The sequence below is a fragment of the Rhodnius prolixus genome, unplaced genomic scaffold (genome assembly GCF_049639745.1).
Source record: "Rhodnius prolixus isolate KJV_2025 unplaced genomic scaffold, Rpr scaffold_16, whole genome shotgun sequence".
In the NCBI taxonomy this organism is placed as follows: domain Eukaryota; kingdom Metazoa; phylum Arthropoda; class Insecta; order Hemiptera; family Reduviidae; genus Rhodnius; species Rhodnius prolixus.
Genome location: NW_027411616.1, coordinates 1,425,848 through 1,449,252, shown reverse-complemented (window position 1 = coordinate 1,449,252; position 23,405 = coordinate 1,425,848). Strand labels below are relative to the sequence as shown.

General features: G+C 29.3%; 2 protein-coding genes across 9 annotated transcripts in view; one reads left to right on the top strand and one right to left on the bottom strand.

Moving 5' to 3' along the window:
• The window catches only part of LOC141457412 (zinc finger protein-like 1), a 54,449-nt gene that overhangs the window by 22,035 nt on the left and 9,009 nt on the right, over positions 1-23,405 (top strand). For all 5 annotated transcript variants that reach the window (XM_074134351.1, XM_074134350.1, XM_074134349.1 and 2 more), the window contains exon 5: positions 11,712-11,829. In XM_074134351.1, the coding sequence (XP_073990452.1) occupies positions 11,712-11,829 (118 nt within the window). The remainder of the gene's footprint in view (positions 1-11,711; positions 11,830-23,405) is intronic.
• On the bottom strand, positions 13,324-22,861 carry LOC141457414 (protein max-like). 4 transcript variants are annotated; one of them, XM_074134355.1, is made up of 6 exons: positions 22,776-22,861; positions 21,455-21,700; positions 18,096-18,206; positions 17,395-17,518; positions 16,627-16,782; positions 13,324-13,590 (listed from the first exon to the last, which is right to left on the bottom strand). In XM_074134355.1, exons 2-6 carry the CDS (start codon positions 21,488-21,490, stop codon positions 13,532-13,534), a joined length of 486 nt encoding a protein of 161 aa, XP_073990456.1. In that variant the 5' UTR covers positions 21,491-21,700; positions 22,776-22,861; the 3' UTR covers positions 13,324-13,531. The 4 variants fall into 4 exon arrangements, with proteins under 4 accessions (XP_073990456.1, XP_073990457.1, XP_073990455.1 ...); XM_074134356.1 differs by lacking the exon at positions 22,776-22,861 and adding an exon at positions 22,701-22,717; XM_074134354.1 differs by lacking the exon at positions 22,776-22,861 and adding an exon at positions 21,782-21,938.

The following is a 23,405-nucleotide window of genomic DNA, read 5'->3' as shown; positions in this document are numbered from 1 at the left end:
TGTATATATTTTACTTGTATATGCAGACTACTATTATCTACAATTGTGTAAATTTTATTAAAAATCTATCGAGCAGAAAACGAGATATTTAGTGGTAAAGTTTGTTTCCGTTGTATAAAGTGAAAAATTTTACTTCAAATATCACGAAACCTACTCGATAGATTTTGTTTATATTTTACCTGTATATGGAGACTACTATTTTCTATAATTGTGTAAATATTAGTAAAAATCGATCAGGCACAAAACGAGATATTTAGTGTTAAAATTAGTTTCCGTTCTATAATGAGAAAACTTAAACTTCAAATATCTTGAAAACTACTCGATAGAATTTGTTTTTATTTTTGCTGAATATTGTGACTACTATTGTCTATAATTGTGTAAATTTTATTAAAAATCTATCGAGCAGAAAACGAGATATTTAGTGGTAAAGTTTGTTTCCGTTGTATAAAGTGAAAACTTTAACTTTAAATTTCTTAACAACTACTCAATAGATATCGTTTATATTTTACTTGTATATGAAGACTACTATTTTCTATAATTGTGTTAATTTTAGTAAAAATCTATCAGGCAGAAAACGAGATATTTAGTGTTAAAGTTTGTTTCCGTTCTATAATGTGAAATCTTTAACTTCAAATATCTCGAAAACTACTCAATAGATTTAGTTTATATTTTACTTGTATATGGAGACTACTTTTTTTCTATAATTGTGTAAATCTTAGTACAAATCTATCAGGCAGAAAACGAGATATTTAGTGTTAAAGTTTGCTTCCGTTGTATAAAGTGAAAAATTTTACTTCAAATATCTCGAAAACTATTCGATAGATTTTGTTTATATTTTACTTATATATGGCGACTACTATTGTCCATAATAGTGTAAATTTTAGTGAAAATCTATCGAGGAGATAACGAGGTATTTAGTGTTGAAGTTTGTTTCCGTTGTATAAAGTGAAAACATTAATTTCAAAAATTTCGAAAACTACTCGATAAATTTTGTTTATATTTTACCTGTATATGGAGTCAACTATTGTCTACAATTGTGTAAATTTTAGTAAAAATCTATCGAGGAGATAACGAGATATTTAGTGTTAAAATTAGTTTCCGTTGTATAATGAGACAATTTAAACTTTAAATTTCTTGACAACTACTCAATAGATATCGATTATATTTTACTTGTATATGGAGACTACTATTTTCTATAATTGTGTTAATTTTAGTAAAAATCTATTAGGCAGAAAACGAGATATTTAGTGTTAAAGTTTGTTTCCGTTCTATAATGTGAAATCTTTAACTTCCAATATCTCGAAAACTACTCAATAGATTTGGTTTATATTTTACCTGAATATGGAGTCAACTATTGTCTACAATTGTGTAAATTTTAGTAAAAATCTATCAGGTAGAAAACGATATATTTAGTGTTAATGTTTGCTTCCGTTGTATAAAGTGAAAAATTTTACTTCAAATATCACGAAACCTACTCGATAGATTTTGTTTATATTTTACCTGTTTATGGAGACTACTATTTTCTATAATTGTGTAAATATTAGTAAAAATCGATCAGGCACAAAACGAGATATTTAGTGTTAAAATTAGTTTCCGTTCTATAATGAGAAAACTTAAACTTCAAATATCTTGAAAACTACTCGATAGAATTTGTTTTTATTTTTGCTGAATATTGTGACTACTATTGTCTATAATTGTGTAAATTTTATTAAAAATCTATCGAGCAGAAAACGAGATATTTAGTGGTAAAGTTTGTTTCCGTTGTATAAAGTGAAAACTTTAACTTTAAATTTCTTGACAACTACTCAATAGATATCGTTTATATTTTACTTGTATATGGAGACTACTATTTTCTATAATTGTGTTAATTTTAGTAAAAATCTATCAGGCAGAAAACGAAATATTTAGTGTTAAAGTTTGTTTCCGTTCTATAATGTGAAATCTTTAACTTCAAATATCTCGAAAACTACTCAATAGGTTTGGTTTATATTTTACTTGTATATGGAGACTACTTTTTTTCTATAATTGTGTAAATCTTAGTAAAAATCTATCAGGCAGAAAACGAGATATTTAGTGTTAAAGTTTGCTTCCGTTGTATAAAGTGAAAAATTTTACTTCAAATATCTCGAAAACTATTCGATAGATTTTGTTTATATTTTACTTATATATGGCGACTACTATTGTCCATAATAGTGTAAATTTTAGTGAAAATCTATCGAGGAGATAACGAGGTATTTAGTGTTGAAGTTTGTTTCCGTTGTATAATGTGAAAACATTAATTTCAAAAATTTCGAAAACTACTCGATAGATTTTGTTTATATTTTACCTGTATATGGAGTCAACTATTGTCTACAATTGTGTAAATTTTAGTAAAAATCTATCGAGGAGATAACGAGATATTTAGTGTTAAAATTAGTTTCCGTTGTATAATGAGAAAATTTAAACTTCAAATATCTTGAAAACTACTCGATAGATTTTGTTTATATTTTACTTGTATATGGAGACCACTATTGTCTATAATTGTGTAAATTTTATTAAAAATCAATCGAGCAGAAAACGAGATATTTAGTGGTAAAATTTGTTTCCGTTGTATAAAGTGAAAACTTTAACTTCAAATTTCTTGACAACTACTCGATAGATATCGTTTATATTTTACTTGTATAAGGAGACTACTATTTTCTACAATTCTGTAAATTTTAGTAAAAATCTATTGAGTAGAAAACGAGATATTTAGTGTTAATTATTGTCTCCGTTCTATAAAGTCAAACATTTTAACTTCCAATATCTCGAAAACTATTCGATAGATTTTGTTTATATTTTACCTGTATATGGAGTCAACTATTGTCTACAATTGTGTAAATTTTAGTAAAAATCTATCAACCAGAAAACGAGACATTTAGAGTTAAAGCTTGTTTCCGTTCTATAAAGTGAAAATTTTAACTTCCAATATCTCGAAAAGTACTCAATAGATTTTGTTTATATTTTACTTGTATATGGAGACCACTATTGTCTATAATTGTGTAAATTTTATTAAAAATCTATCAAACAGAAAACGAGATATTTAGTGTTTGTTTCTGTTGTATAAAGTGAAAGTTTTAACTCCCAATATCTCAAATACTACTCGATAGATTTTGTTTATATTTTACTTGTATATGGAGACCACTATTGTCTATAATTGTGTAAATTTTATTAAAAATCTATCAAACAGAAAACGAGATATTTAGTGTTTGTTTCTGTTGTATAAAGTGAAAGTTTTAACTCCCAATATCTCAAATACTACTCGATAGATTTTGTTTATATTTTACCTGTACATGGAGACTACTATTGTCCATTATTGTATAAATTTTAGTAAAAATCTAGCAGGCAGAAAACAAGATATTTAGTGTTAAAGTTTGTTTCCGTTCTATAAAGTGAAAGATTTAATTTCCAATATCTCGAAAACTACTCGATAGATTTTATTTATATTTTTCCTGAATATAGTGACTACTATTGTCTATAATTGTGTAAATTTTATTAAAAATCTATCGAGCAGAAAACGAGATATTTAGTGGTAAAGTTTGTTTCCGTTGTATAAAGTGAAAACTTTAACTTTAAATTTCTTGACAACTACTCAATAGATATCGTTTATATTTTACTTGTATATGGAGACTACTATTTTCTATAATTGTGTTAATTTTAGTAAAAATCTATCAGGCAGAAAACGAGATATTTAGTGTTAAAGTTTGTTTCCGTTCTATAATGTGAAATCTTTAACTTCAAATATCTCGAAAACTACTCAATAGATTTGGTTTATATTTTACTTGTATATGGAGACTACTTTTTTTCTATAATTGTGTAAATCTTAGTAAAAATCTATCAGGCAGAAAACGAGATATTTAGTGTTAAAGTTTGCTTCCGTTGTATAAAGTGAAAAATTTTACTTCAAATATCTCGAAAACTATTCGATAGATTTTGTTTATGTTTTACTTATATATGGCGACTACTATTGTCCATAATAGTGTAAATTTTAGTGAAAATCTATCGAGGAGATAACGAGGTATTTAGTGTTGAAGTTTGTTTCCGTTGTATAAAGTGAAAACATTAATTTCAAAAATTTCGAAAACTACTCGATAGATTTTGTTTATATTTTACCTGTATATGGAGTCAACTATTGTCTACAATTGTGTAAATTTTAGTAAAAATCTATCTAGGTGATAACGAGGTATTTAGTGGTAAAGTTTGTTTCCGTTGTATAAAGTGAAAACTTTAACTTTAAATTTCTTGACAACTACTCAATAGATATCGTTTATATTTTACTTGTATATGGAGACTACTATTTTCTATAATTGTGTTAATTTTAGTAAAAATCTATCAGGCAGAAAACGAGATATTTAGTGTTAAAGTTTGTTTCCGTTCTATAATGTGAAATCTTTAACTTCCAATATCTCGAAAACTACTCAATAGATTTGGTTTATATTTTACCTGAATATGGAGTCAACTATTGTCTATAATTGTGTAAATTTTAGTAAAAATCTATCAGGTAGAAAACGATATATTTAGTGTTAATGTTTGCTTCCGTTGTATAAAGTGAAAAATTTTACTTCAAATATCACGAAACCTACTCGATAGATTTTGTTTATATTTTACCTGTATATGGAGACTACTATTGTCCATAATAGTGTAAATTTTAGTGAAAATCTATCGAGGAGATAACGAGGTATTTAGTGTTGAAGTTTGTTTCCGTTGTATAAAGTGAAAACATTAATTTCAAAAATTTCGAAAACTACTCGATAGATTTTGTTTATATTTTACCTGTATATGGAGTCAACTATTGTCTACAATTGTGTAAATTTTAGTAAAAATCTATCGAGGAGATAACGAGATATTTAGTGTTAAAATTAGTTTCCGTTGTATAATGAGAAAATTTAAACTTCAAATATATTGAAAACTACTCGATAGAATTTGTTTTTATTTTTGCTGAATATTGTGACTACTATTATCTACAATTGTGTAAATTTTATTAAAAATCTATCGAGCAGAAAACGAGATATTTAGTGGTAAAGTTTGTTTCCGTTGTATAAAGTGAAAACTTTAACTTTAAATTTCTTGACAACTACTCAATAGATATCGTTTATATTTTACTTGTATATGGAGACTACTATTTTCTATAATTGTGTTAATTTTAGTAAAAATCTATCAGGCAGAAAACGAGATATTTAGTGTTAAAGTTTGTTTCCGTTCTATAATGTGAAATCTTTAACTTCCAATATCTCGAAAACTACTCAATAGATTTGGTTTATATTTTACCTGTATATGGAGTCAACTATTGTCTACAATTGTGTAAATTTTAGTAAAAATCTATCAGGTAGAAAACGATATATTTAGTGTTAATGTTTGCTTCCGTTGTATAAAGTGAAAAATTTTACTTCAAATATCACGAAACCTACTCGATAGATTTTGTTTATATTTTACCTGTATATGGAGACTACTATTTTCTATAATTGTGTAAATATTAGTAAAAATCGATCAGGCACAAAACGAGATATTTAGTGTTAAAATTAGTTTCCGTTCTATAATGAGAAAACTTAAACTTCAAATATCTTGAAAACTACTCGATAGAATTTGTTTTTATTTTTGCTGAATATTGTGACTACTATTGTCTATAATTGTGTAAATTTTATTAAAAATCTATCGAGCAGAAAACGAGATATTTAGTGGTAAAGTTTGTTTCCGTTGTATAAAGTGAAAACTTTAACTTTAAATTTCTTGACAACTACTCAATAGATATCGTTTATATTTTACTTGTATATGGAGACTACTATTTTCTATAATTGTGTTAATTTTAGTAAAAATCTATCAGGCAGAAAACGAGATATTTAGTGTTAAAGTTTGTTTCCGTTCTATAATGTGAAATCTTTAACTTCAAATATCTTGAAAACTACTCAATAGATTTGGTTTATATTTTACTTGTATATGGAGACTACTTTTTTTCTATAATTGTGTAAATCTTAGTAAAAATCTATCAGGCAGAAAACGAGATATTTAGTGTTAAAATTAGTTTCCGTTGTATAATGAGAAAATTTAAACTTCAAATATATTGAAAACTACTCGATAGAATTTGTTTTTATTTTTGCTGAATATTGTGACTACTATTATCTACAATTGTGTAAATTTTATTAAAAATCTATCGAGCAGAAAACGAGATATTTAGTGGTAAAGTTTGTTTCCGTTGTATAAAGTGAAAACTTTAACTTTAAATTTCTTGACAACTACTCAATAGATATCGTTTATATTTTACTTGTATATGGAGACTACTATTTTCTATAATTGTGTTAATTTTAGTAAAAATCTATCAGGCAGAAAACGAGATATTTAGTGTTAAAGTTTGTTTCCGTTCTATAATGTGAAATCTTTAACTTCCAATATCTCGAAAACTACTCAATAGATTTGGTTTATATTTTACCTGTATATGGAGTCAACTATTGTCTACAATTGTGTAAATTTTAGTAAAAATCTATCAGGTAGAAAACGATATATTTAGTGTTAATGTTTGCTTCCGTTGTATAAAGTGAAAAATTTTACTTCAAATATCACGAAACCTACTCGATAGATTTTGTTTATATTTTACCTGTATATGGAGACTACTATTTTCTATAATTGTGTAAATATTAGTAAAAATCGATCAGGCACAAAACGAGATATTTAGTGTTAAAATTAGTTTCCGTTCTATAATGAGAAAACTTAAACTTCAAATATCTTGAAAACTACTCGATAGAATTTGTTTTTATTTTTGCTGAATATTGTGACTACTATTGTCTATAATTGTGTAAATTTTATTAAAAATCTATCGAGCAGAAAACGAGATATTTAGTGGTAAAGTTTGTTTCCGTTGTATAAAGTGAAAACTTTAACTTTAAATTTCTTGACAACTACTCAATAGATATCGTTTATATTTTACTTGTATATGGAGACTACTATTTTCTATAATTGTGTTAATTTTAGTAAAAATCTATCAGGCAGAAAACGAGATATTTAGTGTTAAAGTTTGTTTCCGTTCTATAATGTGAAATCTTTAACTTCAAATATCTTGAAAACTACTCAATAGATTTGGTTTATATTTTACTTGTATATGGAGACTACTTTTTTTCTATAATTGTGTAAATCTTAGTAAAAATCTATCAGGCAGAAAACGAGATATTTAGTGTTAAAGTTTGTTTCCGTTGTATAAAGTGAAAACATTAATTTCAAAAATTTCGAAAACTACTCGATAGATTTTGTTTATATTTTACCTGTATATGGAGTCAACTATTGTCTACAATTGTGTAAATTTTAGTAAAAATCTATCTAGGTGATAACGAGGTATTTAGTGTTGAAGTTTGTTTCCGTTGTATAAAGTGAAAACTTTAACTTCACATATCTTGAAAACTACTCGATAGAATTTGTTTTTATTTTTGCTGAATATTGTGACTACTATTGTCTATAATTGTGTAAATTTTATTAAAAATCTATCGAGCAGAAAACGAGATATTTAGTGGTAAAGTTTGTTTCCGTTGTATAAAGTGAAAACTTTAACTTTAAATTTCTTGACAACTACTCAATAGATATCGTTTATATTTTACTTGTATATGGAGACTACTATTTTCTATAATTGTGTTAATTTTAGTAAAAATCTATCAGGCAGAAAACGAGATATTTAGTGTTAATGTTTGTTTCCGTTCTATAATGTGAAATATTTAACTTCCAATATCTCGAAAACTACTCAATAGATTTGGTTTATATTTTACCTGAATATGGAGTCAACTATTGTCTACAATTGTGTAAATTTTAGTAAAAATCTATCAGATAGAAAACGATATATTTAGTGTTAATGTTTGCTTCCCTTGTATAAAGTGAAAAATTTTACTTCAAATATCACGAAACCTACACGATAGATTTTGTTTATATTTTACCTGTATATGGAGACTACTATTTTCTATAATTGTGTAAATATTAGTAAAAATCGATCAGGCACAAAACGAGATATTTAGTGTTAAAATTAGTTTCCGTTCTATAATGAGAAAACTTAAACTTCAAATATCTTGAAAACTACTCGATAGAATTTGTTTTTATTTTTGCTGAATATTGTGACTACTATTGTCTATAATTGTGTAAATTTTATTAAAAATCTATCGAGCAGAAAACGAGATATTTAGTGTTAAAGTTTGTTTCCGTTGTATAAAGTGAAAACTTTAACTTTAAATTTCTTGACAACTACTCAATAGATTTGGTTTATATTTTACTTGTATATGGAGACTACTTTTTTTCTATAATTGTGTAAATCTTAGTAAAAATCTATCAGGCAGAAAACGAGATATTTAGTGTTAAAGTTTGCTTCCGTTGTATAAAGTGAAAAATTTTACTTCAAATATCTCGAAAACTATTCGATAGATTTTGTTTATATTTTACTTATATATGGCGACTACTATTGTCCATAATAGTGTAAATTTTAGTGAAAATCTATCGAGGAGATAACGAGGTATTTAGTGTTGATGTTTGTTTCCGTTGTATAAAGTGAAAACATTAATTTCAAAAATTTCGAAAACTACTCGATAGATTTTGTTTATATTTTACCTGTATATGGAGACCACTATTGTCTATAATTGTGTAAATTTTATTAAAAATCAATCAAGCAGAAAACGAGATATTTAGTGGTAAAATTTGTTTCCGTTGTATAAAGTGAAAACTTTATTTTCAAATTTCTTGACAACTACTCGATAGATATCGTTTATATTTTACTTGTATAAGGAGACTACTATTTTCTACAATTCTGTAAATTTTAGTAAAAATCTATTGAGTAGAAAACGAGATATTTAGTGTTAATTATTGTCTCCGTTCTATAAAGTCAAACATTTTAACTTCCAATATCTCGAAAACTATTCGATAGATTTTGTTTATATTTTACCTGTATATGGAGTCAACTATTGTCTACAATTGTGTAAATTTTAGTAAAAATCTATCAACCAGAAAACGAGACATTTAGAGTTAAAGCTTGTTTCCGTTCTATAAAGTGAAAATTTTAACTTCCAATATCTCGAAAAGTACTCAATAGATTTTGTTTATATTTTACCTGTATATGGAGACTACTATTGTCTATAATTGTGTAAATTTTATTAAAAATCTATCAAACAGAAAACGAGATATTTAGTGTTTGTTTCTGTTGTATAAAGTGAAAGTTTTAACTCCCAATATCTCAAATACTACTCGATAGATTTTGTTTATATTTTACCTGTACATGGAGACTACTATTGTCCATTATTGTATAAATTTTAGTAAAAATCTAGCAGGCAGAAAACGAGATATTTAGTGTTAAAGTTTGTTTCCGTTCTATAAAGTGAAAGATTTAATTTCCAATATCTCGAAAACTACTCGATAGATTTTGTTTATATTTTTCCTGAATATTGTGACTACTATTGTCTATAATTGTGTAAATTTTCTTAAAAATCTATCAAACAGAAAACGAGATATTTAGTGTTTGTTTCTGTTGTATAAAGTGAAAGTTTTAACTCCCAATATCTCAAATACTACTCGATAGATTTTGTTTATATTTTACCTGAATATTGAGACTACTATTGTCTATAATTGTGTAAATTTTAGTAAAAATCTATTGAGCAGAAAACGAGATATTTAGTGTTAAAATTTGTTTCCGTTCTATAATGTCAAAAATTTTAACTTCCAATATCTCGAAAACTACTTGATAGATTATGTTTATATTTTAACTGTATATTGAGACTACTATTGTATACAATTGTGTAAATTTTAGTAAAAATCTATCAGGCAGAAAACGAGATATTTAGTGTTAACGTTTGCTTCCGTTCTTTAAAGTGAAACATATAACTTCAAATATCTCGAAAACTACTCGATAGATTATGCTTATATTTTAACTGTATATGGAGACTACTATTGTCCATAATTGTATAAATTTTAGTAAAAATCTTTCGAGCAGAAAACGTGATATTTAGTGTTAAAGTTTGTTTCCGTTCTATAAAGTGAAAGATTTAATTTCCTATATCTCGAAAACTACTCGATAGATATTGTTTATCTATCTGTATATGGAGACTACTATTGTCCATAATAGTGTAAATTTTAGTCAAAATCTATCGAGCAGAAAACGAGATATTTAGTGTTAAAGTTTGTTTCCGTTCTATAAAGTGTAAACTTTTAACCTCAAATATCTGGAAAACTACTAGATAAATTTTGTTTATATTATATGGAGACAACTATTTTCAATAATAAATATATATACTATATTTTATATAAATGTATGTATGTACGAATACTACTATCTTGGTACCCAGGCATTTTGCGTATAGTATTAGATCTATATTCCTGAAACAAAATAAATATTTAATCAAGATAAATTAAAGAAAATCAGATTTTTAAAACTATCAAAATCTTCTTAACTAGTTTAGAATGAATCTGACACTTGATATTTTTATACAGTCAAAATATAATCTAAACATTCTCATTTCTTATACAAAATTTGCAGGTCTTCATTGCGTTCCTTGAACTGGATGTTGTTTATTTCTTCTTCATTGGTTGACACCTCTTATTCCACTAGACTTTGTCCTCTTGTTTTTCATCCATCCATACTTATACTTTTCTTTGCTTCCTCTTCCATAATCTGTCTGGACAATTTATGATAGTTTGATCTAGCAAAATGATTGCCATTACTATTTTAATTTTTACTATAGCTAGCGACGTCTCTTGCTAAAGTTGTGTTTCTTATTAAGCTTTTCCCGTCTTTTTTTTCTTAGCAAACAGCTAAAACTGGTTAATCAACGTCTAATGATGGATGAAGGTCCGATACGGTAACGGATATAATTAACATGGTACCACAACGCCTACACTACAGGCCCAACCAAATTTTTTGTATAATTCATTCATGTTTCTGGTAAAGAAAATATACAGTTAAAAGAGTTGGAAGGTAAGGGAGAGATTTAACTAAGGGGTTTGAAATCGATCAGAATGGCCGTGTTTTAGAGAAACTTAATTTTAACATGTGATCGACCAAAACCAGGTTTTTCAGGTCACCAGAATTTTTTACCAGGTACCTTGCACATTTAAATCGTACTATGTGGATGTAGATTGAATAGAACTATAATAATAACGTACGAGCTGCAGTGATAATGTACAGACTATAAAGTTAACTTTAGACCCAATAAACCTTTACGTCTGACTGCCAACGTTTTTTATGCTCTATTCTCCTAGAATTAGTATGATATTGAAGACTTGCTGGAAACTAGTTCTGAGTCTTTCTTGAACATGGCAAAATTATTTACTTTAAAATAAGAACTAACGATATGAATATGGTTTTGTAAGTCAACATTATATTGGGATGGCTCCAGACGAGGATAGGCTCTATTTTCGATGAGATCTCCGTCGTTTGCATCACCTACCTTAAATAAAAAGAGCAAAATTCATACTGTCTTCTCCTTTTGTCGCTTTTTAAGGATTCGTGATGGTGTAACGGTGTTATGATGATAGTAGAAGGCATGGTTAACATACCCAAACGAAAAAAAAAATGCCCAGTTGAAATGCTGCACTACCCATACCGTATAATGAACTGTAGACTTGAAGTAATTAGATGTGAGAGTAGCACTGGCTGGAATAAACCCGGATCCTCTCAAAGTCCACCGTGATATCACTGATCCCAGCCCTATCTACTGTTTAATTGATTTGCGCTTTGATTTCAGCAAAAATGCCTAGACGAATGATGGGTAATATTTCGAATCCTAAAATGTTATTGGTAGAAGAGGATGAGAAAAAAGATAGAAGGAAATATCCTTTGTCTTGGCTATCTAGATGGATAAGGTTCGTATAAATATTTATATTTAAACACTGGGATTAGGATAGGATAGATTTAGTATTTACGATAGTATAAGTTGTTATGTTATTTTTAGTAAATTTAGTTTTTGAGTAATGAGTTGTGGTTCAACTGTCTAGTTGGCCGTTTAGGTAGATTAAGTAAAGTTTGAGCGTAAAAACTGTCGTATAAGGATAGATTGTTAAAACTTGCAGGAAAAAGCGTAACGTTGAAAAACACCCAACTTTGACAATTTTTTTCTCGTTTTCTACAAAATATAAAATTCCCAAATTTTCTTTATAATATGGGGCAACTCCTAGTTTATAACTGTATTTTTTTTTTTTTTTTTTTTTGCAACAACTCAGATCTAATAGATCTGGGGGGGAAAGTTGCTGAAAAATGAGTAAAAACAATCAAAGGTGTGATAAATGTTTGATGTAGACACCTATTAACAATAATCAAAAGCTCTGAGCAATAAATTTATAGGCCTAACAAAAGTTTTATGCCTTCCATAAAACATTGTTCAAAGACGAATGATAAATATTTGAAGTATTTGGAAAACCTCAAGAGTAGGAAGAGAAGTCCATTAACAAATTTAAATAAAAAAACAGTAGCTTTTCGAACGTTTCTATCTGGATGAAATTACGAACTGAAGTGCGAGTTAAAAGTTTTGATTTGTGAACCTTTTGACGTTTAATCAACCCTTCTACTTACTTAACTTTTTAAGCTGTAAGTTTTTGATCATGAAATGTCTGACTAATTTTGATCAAATTGTTAATTTTTTTTTTTTTAACGGAATTTTGTGAAGGCATTTCCTGTTCTTAACAGTAATAATATTATTTTTAGATGGATCGGCACCAGAATCAGACATCCTGGAAGAGATCGCCATGGAAAAGTTAAATTGATAATACTTAGTATATTGACAGTAGCAATATTATTCTCTTTACTCTCCATTCTTGGACGTAGAGTGACAGAAGATGATCCTGCATTTGACCCAATAAATAATCCTCACGTTCACATGAAAGACTCATCTCATAAATAATATTCAATAGCCTATTCATATTAAATATTCTTTAAAATATAATTATTTTCTTGATTAATCTGGTGATATTTATTTATTGTGTAAGTGTCCTTACTAATCTAGACTCAGTACTCGTCATTTGAAGGGTGTACTCCCTTGTTGAGTAACGATGAACTGTTCTCATGATATTCATATAATTATTAAACTGTTAAAAAGAATAGTACAAAAGAACAGTCTGAACAAACTCAATAGCAAATACACCTATCATTGTTATAACCAAAATTAACTCATTCATGCTCAGTGCAGTTTTAGATTTATTTTTGTTTTAAATACATAAAGCATTGAAATTTTAAAAAAGTATAAATTTTGCCATAAATTAAGGTTGTAACGTCATGGGGATGGAGCAATTTAGACGGATTATGACTGGGAGAGAGAATTGTGGGGCGGTCAATTATAATGCAGAAATTTTTTGCAATAAATATATAGTATGCATTAAAACATTAAGAATTTATTATTTTACTCTGTTACAATAAATAATCAAGAGGAAGTGAATTATGTTTCACTTTAATCACTCAGTCAGTTTTGCTGCACCAACGCATTAACCTCATAGATGACTGCACAATGTGCACATTTTTACTATCAATTTTTTAATCGGTGGTAGGCACCCACAACTTGTCAAGTTAGAGAGCTCATCTCCGAGCGTTTTGGTGTTCTTGCACATCATTAATGCGGCGTTTGTGCTGCCGATCTACAAAATTACAGTGTTTGTACCCCAAAATTAGGAAAGTTTTAAGGAAAACTTCACTTTTGAGTATTTGCGAAAATATCATCGCTTTCGCTTCAATATTATGCTTCTAAGATCGTTATTATGTTCAATGCTAAATATAAGAACATCTCCAAGCGCAGTGCAAAAAAAAAAGAGACCTATGTTGTTAATGTAAGGTTAGGATGTTTCGAAAGATATTTACTTAAAAATTAAAAACAGAGGAAGTGTTAGAGAAGCGTATGATTCCATCAGACTAAATGGTTTATATAAGAAATATAACAGCAAAAATTCTAAGTAACTTTTTCCTTGGTAGGTAACAATTACGAGCTTTAGTAGCTGTCTTTTTGTAGAAAACAGGAAGGTCATAAGTTCTGAGAGTCAGAATTGTTTCGTTGGAACTGTCATTTAATTATTTTGCTCTGTTTATTACAAAACTGTTCTTCAAACATTTGTATCCAATACTTATAATGTAAACAAATTATATATAATACAATTTTTATAAACAAGTTCACTTTACAAATACGTTCTAACATTCAAGTAATAATAGTCTTCGACTTATTTGAGACTACTTTTTTCTACTGCTGTACGATAAATTATAGTAAATTTATATAAATTTTCTATATTACTTTCACAGCAATTAAAATTTGTCTTTTTCTTTTATTTTATTGCGATTTTCTCAAAAGTGCTTTATATACACACTACACACTGTAGTCTATCACCTTTATATGAAACATTTGTTTTTACGAAGAAATTTTTTTTAAAGGAAGTGAGTTAAGCTTCCATCTACCACTAGAAAAGCCTTTTTTTCAAGGATTTAGCCATCCCTTGGTCACAACATAAAAACACTTACACTGGCGTACCCAAGTACTTTTTTTAACGTACACCCAAATGCAAACTAAAACGCATCATCGCTTTTTTTCAATATACACATGCCCTGTTCAGACGCCTTCATGCTATAAAGAACACATATTGTAAAGTGACCCACATTACATTTGTAGCGTAAAATTTGGCATTATAGCCAATTCCTCTGCAACAAATATGACAAATTGTCATTTGTGAATATTTATAAGGATTAAAATATTACATAAATCACGAAAATTTCAAGTTTGATTTCTTTCTAATTTTGTATTTTCACCGGAAACAACAAGCTTTGAGGCCTCTAGAGTACCTACAAATATTTTTCTCTTTGTGATAAGTATAATTCAAAAACGAAAACTGTTAGTCCTAATTCGCTTTTTTATTTAGTTAGTGAGTAGCAAAAGACCTGACAGTAACATGCGGTCAAACATGCCACTCTGCCATTTTTCGTTTTTGAATTTTTTTCAAAATAGCTCTCAACACTTTTAATTTTTATACACGTTCAAGTTATTTCATATGTTCAGGAAAGTTATCTATGACGAACTGATTAGTTATTAATTTAAGAGGCATTACCATCTTTAGTCACTGGCTCACGGAGCCCACACAATGCGATGCCGGCTTAAGACTGTTCTTTCTTTAAAGACAGCAGTGTCCATCGCCCAAGAGTGGGTCGTGGTGGCTCCTAGGAAAAGAAACTTAAGGGCAGCCAGCTGGACTCGAACTCATACTTCCTCTTGTTAAAATAAATAAATTGGCGTCATATTGGCACTTAGCGATTGCTTGTAACATACAGGTAGTTTTAAATTATGTCTCAGAGAATTTCTTCCCTAAATTTTGATATTAGGTTTTTCTCTTATTCTAGAAAACACTTATATAAGGTGATTCCATGTCGTCAGCTCCTCAGAAAACCTTTTATTACAGTGAACTTAAACGACAGTGAAGCAAATCAGGTTTTTGTAAAATTCAAAGTTTGAAGAAAATATGAAGTTAGAAATTAAAAAATAAGTAGGAAAATTAGCACTTTTTTTGTTACTAGATTTAATTTTTAGAAGTAAAAACTTATTAGATGTAACAAAAAAACTTCCTTCTGAAAATCAGATAGCACTGGAAGTTGATTTAATTTGAACTAACAATTAATGCGTCAGAAATTTTTCAATAAAGCTATAAAGCCCAAACGGCCACCAGCCAATGAAATTAAGTGGTTCCAGGAATGAATATGCAATGATCTTTGAAACAAAGAACCTCACAAATCTGAAAGAATGTGTGTGCATTAGTAAGTGAATAATAAAAGATTTTTTACAACTGATACATTATTTCTTGCGAGAGTAAAATGTGATACTGCCTTGTAGTGATATCCCTACTTTTTAAAGGAGTATAGTTGTTAATAGATTGGTCGAAGGGCATACTTAACTATTCTCGCTATTAGCGAGACTTAGACTGGATTCATTTTTATGTAACGTGGATGTTACCTTAAATTTGTTCACAACGTTACAGAACCCACTTTGTGAACTCAACTATTCCAATTTATGTTATCTACCACATTATGAAATATTTTATCCTTTAGGGATAAATAAGAATTATTACCGTTAAAGTAAGAAATTTACACCGAGATTGAGCTAGTGTTACCAAAACCTAACGAATAATCATTAAAATATCGGGCAGGCGAATCCAGTGATACCAATTAGCAACCACTCCTAGGCTAACTCAAATTTCTTTCTTCAATATTAAAGAAAAATAATTTCAAAAACTTCTTATGATTGAGAGAGAGGAAGTGAAACTTCTTTTGAGTTTTAAACTAATGCTAGAAGAAATTAGGGCCACCGGTTAAAATATCCTTTAATCTAAATTCTTAATAAAAATTATGCTAGGGCATAATACTGTCATTTTTTCTAGACGATCGAGTAGATCGTAAAAAATATTCATTAATTATAAAACAATATTACAGACTTCACTTGAGGAAATTACATCTCACAATATTAAGAATTTATTTTACATTCCCATCTATATTCAATAAAAACGCCGTAGATTAAGGAACGTTAAGCATACCGCTTAAAAAACCTCTCCTCAATCGGTTTACAATTTTTTATATCCAGTTTGTTCCTTTTTAAATGTGTATTTGATTTATGGCCAGAACCTTGTTGCAAGGTTTCTTTTACTGACCTAAAATTTTCAATTTTTTCGTCTTATGTTGGCTAGGCCGTGAATTTTCGGAATCGGAAGAATCTTCAGAAAGATATTCTTCACAATATTCTTCAGACTGTATGTCCACTTTAGGAATGAAATTCATAACTGACCTGCTTTTCTCCAGCGTTCTGACTGTTTAAGAAAAATATATATATTAATAATATAAAACTCCAATTTTCTAGAAGTACATATATATGAAGAAAAGAATGGAATGCGCTGGCTGTTACCAAGTATTTTGATTACATGTGTTTTTGTTGGTTTGATTCATTTTTTTAACCTCCTATATCTCATAAACTACAATCATCAGAACATCATAATTTATACCATTTATAGAGCTTTCTTTTCTCTACAATTCAGTAAAGAGATCACTGAAATCTGAACAATACGAAAAGAAATATAAAAGTTTGAAATTTGGACAAATTTGAAAACCTGCATAATTTAACCTCCTATATCTCATAAACTATAATCATTAGAGCATTTTAATTTATACGAGTTATAGAGCTATGTTTTCTCTACAATTCGTTCGTTTGAAGAAAATTTGTCAAAATTGGTGTGACTTATCAAGGTCATTAAGACAAAATTATGTATTCCTTGTACATTTTTTTGCGACACTCAGCTTCAATTGAGGTTCCCACTTTCGAGTGTTCTCCCATCATCCAAGATGTTATTTTAAATAGCGGAACTTAATTCATTTATACTATATCAATAAAAAATTGAGAAAACTAGCTACTTTTGCAAACTTACTTTGAGCTTCAAGTAGATTATTTTGCCTTCTCAAGTCATCAATATCTTGAAGATGTGCTGAATTTTTCTTTCTCATGTACTGTATGTAATCTGCAGCTTTTTTAAGAATTTGAGCTCTGCTCGCCTGTAAAAAGTGCACACGGTTAAACTACTGGGAGGGGCAAAAAAGTGGCCAGCACTTATTATTTTTATTGGTTTCCAATAAAGTGGTCATTAATTTGGAGACGAATTTTAATATATTTTGTTCTATTTGGTTGTTTTTCCCATAAGAAGGCTCGTCTACATTCAGCAAAAATGTTTTCAAATTTTCCAATTGGAGAGACCAATAAAAAAATATCCTCCACATATATTAAAATCCTTATCAGATTGAAGTTACATCGTATGTAAGTAATAATAAACACTATAAGTGAAAATATATCTTACACATATCTTAAACTTTAAAATTCTTCATAATGCTTAGTAGCAATAATTTGTTTGTTAATTTTGTTGTTTCGAGTCCATCTCTGAACTTTATTAATTTTACAATCCCTTTCATATTACTTGTAATTTATAGTAAACTAAGGTGAGTAGTTAATAACCAATTAATTGGAAACCAAAACAAATAAGTGGAGCCAATGTTTTATTTTTATCATGAAAAATCCAAAAGGTTTAATCGTGTAGATGTTTTTTTAAAGTTTAGATGAATTTATTTTAAAAAATACCACTTTCTCGCCTTGAAGTGCTGGAACCGAGTCTCTCAGACTACTGAAACTATCCTTAATATGATCACGCCTCTTTCTTTCTAGCGCATTGTGGTGAGCTCGCTTCTCAGCCTAAAATAAATAAATCAGTTAACATTGGTAATTTTAATTACCAATTACAAAGGATATACCGTAATTTGATCGAATATCAACTACGAAGACAATATATGTATATTTATACATTCATAATGTCTAACGTTGCTTAAATATACGTTTATGCCTTCTTTGCTAATCTTCGATCGAATGACACAGAATCTTGGGTGGAAAAATTTAGAGCTCTCCTCACTAACGATTTTTTTGGAAATACAGTCTTTGAGGCTATTTTCTAAAAATTGAATACAGTCCATAAAAATTAGGTTTAGGGTTATTGAGGGCTATTAATCGGAAGCATTAATATTCTCCAGTAGCATTGCTATGCCAGGCTACACTTCTAGGCAAGTGTTATGCTTCAGAAACTCAAAATTATTATATATATTAAATAAAAGGACGAATTACGCTAAGTAAATAAAGTAATGCCTATTTCAAGCGGGCTTTACGTCCAACTACCAAATTAGTTGTCGCGGACGAAGGCGGATAGCAAACATTTTTTACTATAAATTACTCACATTAACCATTACATAAAATCCAAGGCCTAGATCGGGAACCAGTATCGTAATAGTTCTTAGCTTTGCGAGCGGTGCCTCTAACCGCTCGGATAACTTTGCGTTTCATTACGCTAACTGAATAATATGGGCAGACTTTACAAACTGTTCTAGAAATATTCATATTAAGATAATAGGAAGTACCAACGGCACGGCACTGTGGTGATTAATTATAGGAAAACAAATACTTAATGCTATTCGCAAAAACAATTACTGTTGTTCTGAAACCAACAAACGGTCCGCGAATTTGTTTGCAGCCTTGAGTTCGAGCCTAGCCTTCATGCAAACTGTCCATTTGCAAAGTGGCTGCAAAGCCAAACAAACCACTGTGTCCTAAATGATCCATTATAGCTCCCCTGTGTGTTAGTGCTGTTTATAGCAGTGGTATTCAAAATGTAAATTGCGAGTGTGATGATGCCCTTGACCAGGGGTACCAACCCGCGGGCCGCATGTGACCCGCTTTGAATAATTTTATGGCCCACGATACTCATCCTAATTTTACAAAATTTGTTTATTTTGTGCAATATTTTGATTTGTAGAGTAGTGTTTTGTAACAAATAAATCTAATTCTGTTTTTGTTTCAAGTTGCTTCTGATTTATACACATTTAAAATTCTTTGTATGGGTCCAATTTAATAGATGTATTATATATATATAATTTTATAAGCTGCCCGCAGGCTTATAATGAATTTTCAAAATGGCTTACAGGATCATTTGGGTTGGCCATCCCCTGCCCTAATTGCAATGCTAATTGCTTTGCTCGACTTTGCTAATTGGTATGCTAAACCCAAGTAGCTAGCTGCAACTATCCACCATCTCTGCTGGTCATAAATATAATAAGAGGGTGTCAGTGTAAGGTGTCCAAGTTGTAGGCTGGTACAACTACATCAGGAAAAAAATGCCTAGTAGACTTCCCCCTACAGAAATGACATGTTAATCTGATGTTTATCAATTGTACACAACCAACCTATTTTATAAATTACTATTTACTTGACAATTTACTATTAACAAAAACTTTGCTTAAAATGAAAATACAATCAATAAAAATTAAATGGAAACAAATACAATTGATACAAATTTATCCCCGTAACGGTGAAAATTAAATATTTGTGGACATAATGAAAACATAAACCCATTTAAAAACAAAAATATGTATATACAGGGTGATCCATTTAAAACGCACCAATCGCTAATAACTTTTTAGGAAAGCGGAATTTCGAAAAAACCCACGAAGTAAACTATATTTTTTTTGTCTAGTTTTCAAATTTTCCACCTCCGATACTGTATCTTCATTTTTGGCGGAGTTACGGGCAAAAACCCGATTGGGGTTTCATAAGGACCACTGGTTTTGACAATGATTATGAAAACTGTATAAAAAAACTGTGAAAAATGACGTTGACCCCGTTTCGATATGCCTAATATTAGTTGAAATATTTAAGATCAAAGTTACAATTTTATCTATTCGTGAACGGTTTTCAATATTAATTATCCACCACAAATACAAGTTTTGGGAGGTCCTCTGACTGCAAAAAATGTTATTTGTGACGCAAATAACAAAAATAATAATAATTGAATATTTTAAAACATGTAATGTAATGTAAAGGTTGTGGGTGAATCAGGATAAATTTGTTTTATCATCAAATAAAAGCAATCATCACATCATTTTAATGTACCCAGTATGCAAGACTTCTTCACCTATGATTACGGTAAGAATATCTTGCCAGGGAGAGGCAGGTGTTGATCTAGTGGTCAAGAGCGTGGCTTTGTAAGTGGAAGATGCCCAGTTCGAATCCCGCGCATGACTACACTTTATTAATAAAAGTATTATGATTTTTTAAGTAATAAGAATGACTGCATAAGCGGGATTCGAACTGGGGATCTCCCACTTACAAAGCCACGCTCTTGACCACTAAACCAACACCCTGGCAAGAGATTCTTACCGTAATCATTGGTCAAGAAGTCTTAAATACTGGGTGCATTAAAATGATGTGATGATTGCTTTTATTTGATGATAAAACAAATTTATTCTGACTCACCCACAACCTTTACATTACACTACATGTTTTATAATCTTCAATTATTATTATTTTTTTACTTTGTGTCACCAATAACATTTGATGCAGTCAGAGGACCTCCCAAAACTTGTATTTGTGGTGGAAAATTAATATTGAAAACCGTTCACGAATAGATAAAATTGTAACTTTGATCTTAAATATCTCAACTAATATTAGGCATATCGAAACGGGGTCAACGTCATTTTTCACAGTTTTTTATACAGATTTCATAATCATTGTCAAAACCAGTGGTCCTTATGAAACCCCAATCGGGTTTTTGTCCGTAACTCCGCCAAAAATAAAGATACAGCATCGGGCGTGAAAAATTTGAAAACTAGACCAAAAAGAACATATAGCTTACTTCGTGGGTTTTTTCGAAATTCCGCTTTCCTAAAAAGTTATTAGCGATTGGTGCGTTTTAAATGGATCACCCTGTATATACATATATCAATTAAAATCAAAACTTCTACTCCTACCAAGGTCAATTTAAAGTAAAGGTTTAGTAATGGTAAGAATATTCATAAATGATTTTTGTTTACTTAAAACATAAACTTAAAGTTATCTAATATCTAATAAAGTCCCAAATTATTGATACATTTGTTATAAAAGTTGAATATACTACTTACATTTTCCAAATCCATTTCTCTATCTTCATCACTCATATTGAGTTATTAAGAAAATAACTAGATAAAAAAAACTCCACTCGGATTATTTAAAAACAAAATTAAGATTTCGTTTCATAGTTATACCAATACATTTTCTCTACCAAAAGAACTACATTCAGCACCAATACTTAATTGAACAAAGAGAAATGTGAAAACACTTCCCACATCAATTTTCTTAAACTTTGTACTTTTCAACTCTAGCTCCAGCTGAAAGAAAAGAACTTCGTATTATACTGCGCACGTGCAGGATCTAGTCATTTCACATTAACAGATGGATAAATCACTAACAGAAAAATTAAAATAAAATTAATTCTCTTTTCTAAAAGATGTTCGTTCTTTATAATTAAAAATAAACAAACTCCGCCCACCACTATCTGCTAATCAGTCCTAGCTAACCTATACACAGTATAAAGTGTACAATACGGCACATAGTATGTAAATGAGCGTATACAAGATAACTCATGATAATGTATTTTTAACTAATATAATTTTTTACCAGAGAAAATAAACTAAGAGTGATTTCTTACACCACTATCTCGTTCTACAATTCTCGAGTTTTTTGCTTGTATCATTTTAACACTTCTCAAAATGGCCAAAATGAATTTTCCTGGAAAATTTGACATAAAACTTTTGATATAAATATGAGGTTTGAAAATTTTAGAAACGTGAAAAATCCATTAAGTAATGTGTTTCTTCCGGTAGTACATGGGATATTTTCATATTTGGAATTTAATCAAGACTTTTTACCGCCCTTTATAACAAAACACGATGAGTCTTACATTACAATATTATCCCTCCCAAGATTCCCATAATCAAATTGTGCTGGAAAAAGTCAGACTCGAAGCTGGCAGATATCATGTACAGTTTGAAATATTTATGTGGATGTTTAACTGGTGGGAATCTTTGTTTGAGATGCCTGAATCCCAACTACGGTTTGTGCTATTCCAGATTTGAGTAGCTTTAGCATGCTATAAAACTGGGTGATTGTACCGAGAGAGTATCTAATTTCCATCGGAGCTGATCATGTCTAGCAATCTCAAGATCTCCAGTCGCTTAAGAGAACAGTCATAATTTGTTGGATTCTTTTAGAGACAATCCATTTATTACAGATATCAATTTTGTTTTGAACAGCCGCTACAATATTGTCTACAGAAATATTTGTAGTTTCTCTTTCTCTTGTAAATCTCAACTTAGCTTTAATACTCACATCAATAAACTAAGATTAATAGCCTAAGTAGTGGAAAATGGAAATGAAGCTAAAGGAAAAAGTTCTAGCATTTACCTAGATAGAAACAAATTTCAATTTGATTCAAGTCACAAGTCACTCCTGTAAGCTAGGTACTTTATATGAACCTGACGATTAAGCTCATAGCATCGAATACAGGAATCGAATGACAACTAATTGACGTAAATCGGTTTACGCGTCGATAATTTGAACGATTGTAGTACTTCCTCTTAGGTATAAGAGCATGATGACACTTTAGAGCAGAGGTCGCCAAAGTGGTCTATATAAACCCCCAGGGGTCTATTTAACAAAAGTAGGGGTCGATCTGAGCCAGGGGGTCGAAGGAAAAACAATTTCGAACCTAATATAGCGAACCTTGCAACGAAACACCAGGCACACCCATCTCATTAATTAAGAAGCAATACTATAGTTACTTTACTTATAATTTTTACTTTTTTATAATTACTTATTATTTAATAAATATTAAGGTATTTAAATTTCAACATTAAGGTATTTTTCATAAAACCATTGTTACACAATGTAAAGTTACTCTAATAAATGTTTAAAATCATAAAATAAATGTACAAACACAGTACCTAATAGATAGTTTTATTTTAATTAACTGAAAATTACTTTTATGAGAGTCAATGGAGATTTCGAAAAATTATATAGGGGTCCATGATCAAA

Bases quoted from the DNA above. Each gene is read 5' to 3' on its own strand.
- LOC141457414 (XM_074134355.1), bottom strand. From the start codon at position 21,490: ATGAGTGATGAAGATAGAGAAATGGATTTGGAAAAT. The intron at 18,207-21,454 runs GTAAGTAGTATA...TATTTATTTTAG, and splicing joins GAGAAATGGATTTGGAAAAT to GCTGAGAAGCGAGCTCACCA. The intron at 13,591-16,626 runs GTCAGTAAAAGA...GTAATTTTGTAG, and splicing joins GAAAAAATTGAAAATTTTAG to ATCGGCAGCACAAACGCCGC.